Below are 10652 nucleotides of genomic sequence, written 5' to 3'. Positions count from 1 at the left end.
TTGGTTGTGTTATGCAGGTTCCACGTTGGCGCCGGAATCCCTGGTGTTGCGCCGCACTACATCTCGCCGCCATCAACCTTCAACGTGCTTCTTGGCTCCTACTGGTTCGATAAACCTTGGTTTCTTACTGAGGGAAAACTTGCCGCTGTACGCATCACACCTTCCTCTTGGGGTTCCCAACGGACGCGTGCTGTACGCGTATCACCCATGTCACTCCTCCATGCTCCATCCTCCAATATCGCCCATAGTCCATCTAATTTGGAGAAAACGAGCAAAAAAAGGCTAGATGAACGAGACAAATAATTCAGTAAAAATGAGCAAAAAGATCTAGATCCAGATCCATCCAAATTTCAAAAATAGCAGTGGCGCACCAATTTTAGTACCCGTGGCGCACCATGGGGCATACTAGTGGTGCAAGTAATGATTAGCAATGGCGTGCTAGTAGTGGCACACCATGGTGCGCTACTGCTAAGGAAAATATGTGTGCCACTGCTAAGGTTGTTTCTAGTAGTGATAGTGTACAACGACACACCCCCTGATATTTACTTTATTTATGCTACTTGACCATATTACTCTTGACCTGTGACTACTTGTTAGCTTACTGTTGTTACAGATCTTTTTCGTCGTCTTACTTTCTCAACAAGCTCGGTGACTTCAGCAACACCATGACAGACCTCTACAACGAAGCCGCGGTGGCGACCTTTCCGGTTGCGATAAATGTGCTCATCATCTCCTATCTTGCACTAGTTCTTGTTCATACGGAGATCCGGGATGTAGTCAGTTTTATGCATGTGGTGAAGTTTGCCAGTGTTCGTGTCACGTTGCTTTTAGTAATTAAACTCACTCACAATAACCTAACGCCCTATTTTTTTTTTTTTTGAGAAGAGAACTTTATAACTTAACCAAGGTTACAGTAGTTTGAGTCGTGAATTACAAGTTCTCTAACAGATATGGGAAGGTCATCTCTCATCTCTTTTTCACCTAAAGATTTGGCCAGCTTCGCGAGGGAGTCCGCTACTTTGTTGGTCTCCCTTTTTGAGTGTCTGACGATGCACTCTTCCATGTTCAGCAGCATTCTTTTGGCTTCTTGGTATACAATCCATAGCCTAGACCTGTCTTGGCTCTCTGAACGAGGAGCAGAGACTGTGGTGGTGTTGTTCATCTCCAGGATCACTCTCACAGGGCCCTGCCGAGATAAGATACTCAGCCCCAGCATGGCAGCCCTTGCTTCTGCTTCTTCAATGTCAGTGCAATCTGGCAATGGTGCGCAAGCAGCAAAAATAACTCTGCCCATGTTGTCTCTAGCGACTGCGCCAGCCCCGCCGACATTGCTGTTGGTGGGTAGTGAACCATCAGTGTTCAGTTTAATCCAACCCACGGGAGGAGCGTTCCATGTCTTTGGATTTTCATTCAACTGCAAGGAACCTTTTTTGTTAGGATTCAGCTCACACTTTCCCTTGGTATCACCAATATATGGGTTGGTTTGGTTGGTGTCACGTTGATAAGATAGAAGGAACGCTACGGAACTGGTGACGGTTTCCTTGCCTTCATGGTGGATCACGTCGTTTCGCAGGTGCCACGAGCGCCACAAGAGCAGCAAGATTCTAGCCCGCATCCGTTCATCTTCGTGTGATAGCAGCACTTGCAGCCAGTCATTCCCAGTGCAGCTGAATTTCTTCTCACCTGGGAGGTCCCAGACCTCACGCAGGGCGTGTCGAAGAGCTTTAGCCTTGGTACAAGAGACTGTCGCATGATGGGCATCCTCAGTACCATTGCCGCAAACTGAACAAATGTTGTTTACTTCAAGCGTTCGTCGGCATTTGTTTTCCTTCGTTGCCAGTGAGTTCGTGGCAACCCTCCACCCAAACACTCTTACCTTAGGCGGGACTGAAGCTTTCCAGATGGTTTTCCAAATCGGGCGGTCACCGTTTAACTGGCTGCTAGAGCTTTCGTTTCCTCGATTCTGCTGCTTTAAACTCATAGCTAGGCGATATGCGCTCTTGACTGTAAAGCACCCGTTGTTTTCATAGTGCCAGGCTACACAGTCCTCCACTTCGTACCCTGGTAACTTGATTTTCAGAATGGTGTCAACATCAAAATCATAGAAGAGTTCCCGCAGAAGACTAGTGTTCCAGCTGTTGGAGTTTGGCAAGATCAATTGGTTTACCCAGCGTCGTCTCGAGTTCTTTTTGAGTCCCGCGATCTTCAGACCGCTGTCTCTCGGAAGCCAGTTATCTCTAGAGAATTGAGTGTTTTTGCCATTGCCAATTCTCTTGATGATACCTTTTTTAAGAAGCTCCAGCCCAAACTCAACACCCCTCCAGACGGGCGATGGATCAGTGGCAAAGACTGTGTCAAGTATATTCCCGTTAGGGTAATATTTGGCTTTAAGAACTCTCGCACATAGACTATTTGGTCTTTGGATCAGCCTCCAAGCTTGCCTAGCTAGAAGGGCTTGATTGAATAGACTGATATCCCTGAAGCCAATCCCCCCTTTTCCTTTAGGTTTGATCATGTTCTCCCACGCCAGCCAATGGACCTTCCTTTGTCCTTGCTCGTCTCCCCACCAGAAGTCGCGAATCAACCTCTCAAATTGATCGCAAAAACCAGCTGACATTTTAAAGACTCCCATTACAAAGCCAGGAAGGGCTTGAGCTACAGCTTTAATTAGTATATCTTTCGCACCATGCGACATAAACTTCTCTGCCCAATTGGTTAGTCTCTTTGTGAATCTATCCATAATTGGCTGGAAATGCTCTCCTTTCATCCGACCATCTGGTGTTGGCAAACCAAGGTATTTTTCTTCGAAGGTGTAGCTAGTCACCTTGAGTGCAGTCTTTACCTCTTCTTGTGCCTCAGTTGGGCAAACTTGGCTGAAGAGTACCGAGCACTTGTTCACGCTGAGGAGTTGGCCAGTGCATCGCTGAAAAAGGTTAAGGGCATTGTTGACGGCTTGCGCCTCCTCCTTAGTAGCTTTGAAGAAGAGGAGGCAATCGTCCGCGAAGAGCAGGTGTGAAATACCTGGAGCTCTTCTGGCCACTTTCAGGGGTGTGATGCTCCCCTTGGTAACCTCATTTTTCAGGATACATGTTAAGGCTTCACCCACCAAAAGGAACAGGTACGGGCTCAGCGGGTCTCCTTGTCTAAGGCCCCTCGATGGGGTAAAAGTGTCCAGGGTGGAACCGTTTATTCTCACTGAGAAGCGGACCGAACGCACACATGCCATAATCCAATTTGTCCATGTAGTGCAAAATCCCATCTTCATCATGGCCTTCTCCAGAAAATTCCAGTCAACGCGGTCATAGGCCTTTGAAAGATCAAGCTTGTACGCACAATGGCTACTGTTTTGGTTATTGTGGTGTTGGATTTTGTGGAAACCTTCAAAAGCTATGATAGCATTGTCCGTGATTAGTCTGCCAGGCACGAATGCGCTCTGAGTTTCCGAGATGATGCTGTCAAGGATTGGCCGGAGGCGGTTAACAAGGCATTTTGAGATAATTTTGTAGACTACGTTGCAGAGGCTTATGGGTCTGTAATCTGCCAAACTTTCAGGGTTAGGGCCTTTTGGAATCAGCACGATGACAGTGTCGTTGACACCCTCGGCCATTTTCCCAGACCTGAAAAAATCTTTCACTGCCCCAATCACCTCTTGTTTCATGATGGCCCAATTCCGCTGGAAGAACCGTCCCGGCAACCCATCAGGGCCAGGGGCCTTGATAGGCCCAATTTGAAAGAGTGCGTCGCCAATTTCTTCGTCTGTGAATTCTCTGCAAAGAGCCAGGTTCATCTCTGGTGAGATCGGGCTGTGTAGCATATTTATGAGGTCATGAGCGACCACTCCCCTGTCTTCTGTGTATAGGCATTTGAAGAAATCAGTGGCCATGCTATCAATTTCCCCTGGGTCATCAGTCCACGTCCGTTCAAACCCTTCAACTTTTTTATTCTATTTTTAGATTGGCGCCAGGTTGCTTTTTTGTGAAAGTACTTGGTGTTCCTGTCTCCCTCCTGCAGCCATGTTACTCGCGACCTTTGGCGCGACATCATCTCCTCCCTGTGGAGAATCTCATCAAGTTCAGCTGTTGCCTGCCGGATTGCAGCCTCACGCCATGCAGACCGCGGTTTCTTCCAAAGCGACTTGATCTTGTTTCTCAGTCTGTTTATGTTTTTGGTGACGCTTCCGAAGGTCTCCTTGCTCCAGCTGTGCATGTGGTTGCGTGTTGTATTTAGTTTCTTCACCAGGTCGCTGAGATTGGAGCACGGCGGGCTTCCTTCCCAAGCTTCTTCAATTGTCACCGAAAGGGTAGGGTCTCTTTCCCACATAGTCTCATATCTGATCTCTTTCGGCTTAGTATACTGGCAATGTTTCTCGTACTCGACTAACAAAGGAAGGTGATCTGATCTGGTGGAGCAGATGTGCGTAACTTTTGTTTCAGCGAACAGCTCAGTCCACCAAACTGAGGCCACGGCTCTATCTATCTGTGCTTTCACATTCTTTCTATCCTTTTGTTTATTATCAAAGGTCCAAGGGGGACCAGCAAAACCAAGATCAAACAGGTTGCAGAAGGAGAGAGTACTTCTGAATGCAGCCATCCTTCTTTCAGATCTCTTTGTTTGAGAGAAGTGTTCGTGTTGCCACATGGTTTCGTTGAAGTCACCGACCATAAGCCATGGATCAACAGAGTTTGGCTTGATTCTACGGAGCAAAGTCCACATGTGGTGTCTCTCTGAAGCTTTTGGTTCACCATAGACAAACGTACCCCGCCATTTACGTCCAGTGGGGTCATCCTTGATCAACACATCGATATATCTTGGACCTTTCGCTAGCACTTTTATTTCCACTTGTTCATCCCAGAACAGCGCAATTCCGGCTCCTTTACCTACGCCGTCTTCTGTGATACAATGCTTGAGGCCTAGCCTCCATCTCAGCTTTTTTACTTTTTCTGCACGCTGCCTAGTCTCGCTGATGAAAACAATCTTGGGCCTGTGGGTGCGAACGAGACGCACCAGCTCTTGAACCGTCCCGGGAGGTCCCAGGCCCCGGGGGTTCCAGCTTAGGAGACTCATGGCTCCTGACAGGCGCTAAGACTCGCGCTTTACCAGCAGCCCCGAGGCTGGTTGCTTCCTGTCCGCCTTCTTGCCCATGGTTCCCATCTTCAGCAGTAGCAGCAGCTCTGATCTTCTTGTACCCAGCAGTCTTGCTTGTACCATTGATGTTGCCATCCTGCATCATCTCTGCCTGGGTGCTAGAGGCATTCTTGCCCAGAATCGACCCATCCACTGAAGGGGCCAATTCGCTCACCTCTTCTCTTGCTTTCCCTCCAGGGTCTGCATGTGTCTCTCCTGCGATCAGCAGTGCGGGTTGGTTCTTGCTCTGGCTCTCGTCGCCCTCCCTGTCACGCTTTTCCGAGTTCTTCTTTGCCACTGATGTGGCTTCGTCTTTGTTGTTGTCGTCCGTGGTTCTTGTTACATTGCCGTGGGCGATCTTGGTGCTGACGTTGTTGCTGGTGTTACTGCCCGGTGTTTGGTAGCTGCTTGTGACTGCGTTCGAACTAGAGCTTGGGCCACTCTGGTTCGTTGTGTTTATTGCCGCTTGGTCCTCGTCCTGCACGGTCAGCTTCTCGACCTCCTCCTGATGTCCGATGACACCACAACTCAGGTTTGGAGACAGATTACCTTCGCGGCATAGAAAAATAGCACGACCGCCTGGGTCAGGATCCAGGAGGATCGGCGCGGAGCAGTCGCAGACGGAATTCTCTCCGTGGGGTCCACTGCGAACCGATTGCCCTGGCCGCCATCACCCCTCTTGACGACGCAGCTGGCCGTTGGCCCGGCCGGCTGATCGCCATAAACACCGATGCAATATCGCGAGTGGAGAAGCTTCTGGTACGCTCCATCATCAAGGCGCCTCAAGGGGCAGGGAGACCTCGAGGGAGAGGGTGAAATTTGTGGGGGGATTGCGGGGGGTTGATTTGGGGCGGGGGTTGCGGGCGGGATTGGGGCACTGGCGATTTGGGCTGCGATTTGGGGAGAGGAAGGAGTGATGCAGGGAGTGCGGACCTGTGTATGAGAATCAAAAAATCTAGTGCGTAGTAGGCTGATGCATCTCTGTGGGTTTGAGGAGCGGCCGACGATGGCCCGAAGTCTGGATCTGAATTCGATGGGTAAAAGACTAGGATACTGGTGAAATGATTCTGGACCTCGTGCTAGGGAACAAGATTTCAGCTGTGGGATCTTTGATTCACTTTCCTTCTTAAGGCCTTGTTTGGCACTGGAGTATTTGAGGGGATTTGCGGGGATTATCCCGGCCCGTTCTAAAATCCCCACTTTTCCCCGAATCGACGTTTGGTGCTAGCGTTTTGGGGCAAAAAATCCCCGCTCATCCCGGCCCATCCCCGACTCTAATCCAATTTTTGCCTGAGACTAAATCCACGCCCCTACCCTCGCGTATTATCCCCGTCCCCGTCTCGCCCCCGTCCAAATCCCATCGACAGAGCTTCACGCGACCGGCGGTGAGCGGAGCGGCGGCGAGCTAAGGTTCACGCGACCGGCGGCGAGCGAAGCGGCCGCGGGAGAGGCGGAGCATCTTACCGGCGGGAGGGGATGGATCCCGCCTAGCAACTCCACATCAGATCGCCGCCGTTCTTGGACTCCCACCGGCACCGCCGTTCTTGGAGTCCAACCGGCGCTGCCGTCTACTGCGGTTCCTCTCCGGTAACCTCTGTTCTATCTCGCCCTTTCTCCTACACGCCGTGTCCCAGCACCACTACCATCAATTAGCTGCAGTTCTGTTGTCAGACAATGTGCAACGCTCGTGATGGTGGCATAATGCAACTCGCAGGGACGGTGAGTATTGCGGTTCCTCTTGCGCGTGCAGCTGCCTGCCGGTTCGCTAGCTATCTACATGATGCTCCAGATCCGGTCAAAAATAGTTGCATGTGCATCTCATCCCTCTCTGTGCAGCGATGGTGCTTGACGCCAAATAAGGTGATAGTTCATTGGTCGACTGTGCGTGCAGCTCGCTCTACATCTCTTGCCAAATTGGTGTGGGTATATTTAGTAAGCATGGATCAACTTAATATATAGTAGTACAAATTTAACATGGCCTGCTCATTTGGATGGATTAGTTTCTAGAATTCATTGACTATATATCAACTCCCAATTTTGACAATTCACTAAAAAATGTTAGTACCCTTCTCCTAAAACTCTGAACTTCTAAACTCCTGTTAAGGTAAAGTTGCATGAATAGTTAGCTACAGTTCTGTAAATATACTTATTGTTGTGATAGTTCCTGTTTGTTTTTCTGTAGTTCACTGACAGCATATAGCAAAAAGTAAGTTTGACATGTTTTTCTGTTTTAGGCAGAACACTTCCCATTGTCTGAAGATTGGTGTTGAAAGCCTGAAGGTTTGTCTGCAGAGGAACTGATATGTGAAGCCTTATGAGACACTTGCAGATCTATTTGGTTTCATTTATATATCTTGCAGTGTGCATCTTTATTTACAACACTTATATTTACTGAATGACCTGACGTGAGCATCATGTAATGATTCGAATTTACCCTGCTTAATTCTACTGTATAAACATGTCTAGTTGTTTTTGGTATCCTTGCAAGTCGTGTCTCAATTCCATTGTGTATGAATGGATTTATACTTGACTGTGTCGTCATTTATATTCATGAAAAACATTCCAGTTTGGTAATTAGCCTGATATTAGTCTGGAGAAATAACATTGCTCGGAATAGTTGTGTGAAATAACGCTTGTAGTTAAACTATTACATGATTAGTTGGCTGCAGAAAACTACAAACATACACAGACTTGTATATGCTTTTCTAAAACTGAGTCCGTAGTGTGATTTATATCTCGAGTCTAGATGTGCCATGTCTGCCGGTTTCTCAAGTATGTAGTTGGAATGTGTCATTCTCGTTACTTTGGACCTCACAAGTCAGATGTGAATGCGCACTTGTATGTTTCTGAAGAAGTGAAGGTAACATTTCCATCAGTTTCATTTTGCATGTACTGCACCTTTTTTTTCTCCAGTAGGACCATACATGTGAGCGTTAGACACTGGTGACGAAACAACCCCCTTCTATCTTATCATCTAAATAACAATTTTAGTTCATTTGTTTCATATATGCTTTTCTAAAACTGAGTCTGTACTGTGATTGATATCTTAAGGTTTTGTATCCTATATTTCTGATTTGTCCGTTTCATATTTCAGATCGGATCAGCTTCAGGATGTAATTTGAGTTTGCATTTGCTAATGCCTGTTGTACCAATCGGCTCCTATGAGTAATTTTGTAATTCAAGATTCAGGCAGCTTCAGAGTTTGTTATAGTGTGTGGCTTGTCAATTTTATTGTATGCTGAACATCAAGTATGTTGCCACGTTCAGGGTTCAAATCCAGAGTGACATATGATTTATTTCAAGACTGTTCATGACTTGATCTAGCTGATGTACTCCTTCAGACCATACTAGTGTTAATATTTAACGTGTATTGAAACTCAAAAGTTGCGGTGTGCATATGATATAAAAATTGAATCTTTTCTTATGTTTGTTGATTTGATTGCCATTACCGCTGTGCACCAATCCCTACACCAATCCCTACTAACCAAATCCAAATGGCAGTTTTTAGGAGTGGGGATTAGGGATGAGGTTTTGTGGGGATTAGTGGGGATTGGGTGAAGGTAGCGGTTTCACCCAATACTCTAGAGTATTATCCCTACTAATCCCCACAAACACTCTAGTACCGAACAAAGCCTAACAGATTCTCTCGTGGGTGTAGCTGAATCGAGTGGGGATTCCGGTGGTACCGAATCGCCTCCCCCGGGACGGGAGAGATGAACCGTCATGTCTCTGTAACGCCCTATATATTTTTGGAATAGATAAATTACTCCACCAATTCTTCAAATCCTTGTGCACTATTTTTTTTATCAAGTAATAGAAAGCAAAGGTCAGGAATCAGAATGGCATGGAGGGGCAGTGAGAACAGGTATATACATCCGTCTTGTTCCACGCGACACTATAATTTTTGGCTTCCGATCAGAAGAGCACGCAGGCAGGCAGACCATCATAGAACAAGTCAGGTGACTATCAGTATGGAGCCATAGGAAGAAAACGCAAGCACAGAAAAACACTATAAACAAAATGGCCTCGCCGGCCGATGCTTCGACGTCTGTTGGAACAGTACGCATCCCGACGACGCGCTATCGATAGGTACACAAGAGAAGTGAAGGCATACCTACCCCCTTGGTCGTCGCGAGACGAACAACACATGAGAATTCAGAAACCTTTTACACTGGTAACATGTTCTGTGCCGTTTACTTCAGCCCAACTTAATTTTTAGCCCTTTTTCTCAGTAGTCATGGCATCCAATGATCCAAGTTTTTTTTTCTTTGAAAAAGCATGGCATCCAAGTTCCAATGCTAGACTAGAGTACACTGTTGAGGCATTGACACAGTGGCGCGCACGAATGGTGGCGTACGCATGCATGACAAGTTTGACATTCTGACGACAAACATCATAACGGTGGATGCCTCCGTTGAGTGAGAAATAAGTTAAACCCAGCCGGCGGGCGCGGCGCGCGGCGCTCGTCATTGGAGCGCGTCAACCGTCGACGCAGTGCACGGCCGGCGGGAGCCTCGCGCGCGCTGATCTGCCCCACGCCGAGACTGCAGAGCCAGAGGCCAGCACGGCGGGCAGGGTGGCTCTCCGGCCGTGCAGGTAACACGCCCATGTGCACGCACCACAGCTGACGCTAGCTGCCATCCGCGCGCGCAATCGTACGTCGCCTCGCCGGACGGAGAGCGACGGCGCGCCGCGCGCGATAGCAACGGCGGGTGCCAGGTCTGGCTAATAGGTTATATATGCATGCATGCACGATGGATCGCCACCAGCGTACGGGTCGCGGCCATGCCGCTCTTTACGTACTACGCACCTGGCGACAACGTTAACCACCAGACAGGCCGGGCCGCCTTAGGGCATGTACAATGATGTTGATTAAGCTATTTGTAAGTGGTGGTTATATGTGATTTTGATAATGTGGAGGAAAGAGAATGAGGAGAGAGAGGGTAGACAGTCTGTAGCATTCTTACAGACAGCTTACAGACTGCGATTTTCCTATTGTATGGAGGGTGTCTGTAACTTATACTCACATATGGTTATGGCTAAAAATAGGCAACTTATATATATGACATGTATTAGTATTACAGACACCATCTATCTAAACCAATGTACATGCCCTTAATCAGGCGGACATGCATGCACGGAAGTGATGCCGTGTCTCTCACCGACCAATCTCATAGCTAATCCGGGGATAAAACAGTAGACTAGATTAAGTGGAACACACTCCATTAATATTATTTTTGGAAAAGGCCTAAGAGCATCTCCAGTGGCGTCCCCAAAGCGTCCCCCAAACCGCGCCGGATTGAGCTTGGGGGACGTGTTTTGTTCGTGCCGTCTTTGGGGGACGTCGCTCCCCAACCGTGTCCCCCAAACGCCGCCCCCAAACATTTAAAATACTTCTTTTTAACACAGAACCATTTATCAAATATAGCATATGAATAAAAATGTTTGCGATGATTGTTTTCAAATTAAATTACAACAAACAATAAAACAAGTAAACAAATATAATAAATAGGGCTAGATGCTACATC

The 10652-nt window shown here is 47.7% G+C and overlaps 1 protein-coding gene and 1 long non-coding RNA gene across 3 annotated transcripts; one reads left to right on the top strand and one right to left on the bottom strand.

The window, feature by feature from the left end:
• Positions 1-898: 898 nt before the first annotated feature.
• LOC127329637 (uncharacterized) lies at positions 899-4590 on the bottom strand. Its single transcript, XM_051356122.1, has 4 exons — positions 3986-4590; positions 1877-3803; positions 1684-1782; positions 899-1414 (listed from the first exon to the last, which is right to left on the bottom strand). Exons 1-4 carry the CDS (start codon positions 4588-4590, stop codon positions 899-901), a joined length of 3147 nt encoding a protein of 1048 aa, XP_051212082.1.
• Positions 4591-6237: 1647 nt separating this feature from the next.
• On the top strand, positions 6238-8548 carry LOC127336936 (uncharacterized). Of its 2 annotated transcripts, none has more exons than XR_007873577.1 (2): positions 6238-6711; positions 6839-8548. It is a non-coding gene; the product is annotated as an uncharacterized lncRNA (long non-coding RNA). The 2 variants fall into 2 exon arrangements; XR_011752804.1 differs by having other exon boundaries at positions 6784-8548.
• The last annotated feature ends 2104 nt before the right edge of the window (positions 8549-10652 follow it).

This window comes from Lolium perenne, chromosome 2, assembly GCF_019359855.2.
Source record: "Lolium perenne isolate Kyuss_39 chromosome 2, Kyuss_2.0, whole genome shotgun sequence".
Taxonomy (NCBI): domain Eukaryota; kingdom Viridiplantae; phylum Streptophyta; class Magnoliopsida; order Poales; family Poaceae; genus Lolium; species Lolium perenne.
The sequence above is the reverse complement of the archived record's forward strand: the minus strand, read 5'-3'. Positions and strand labels throughout refer to the sequence as shown.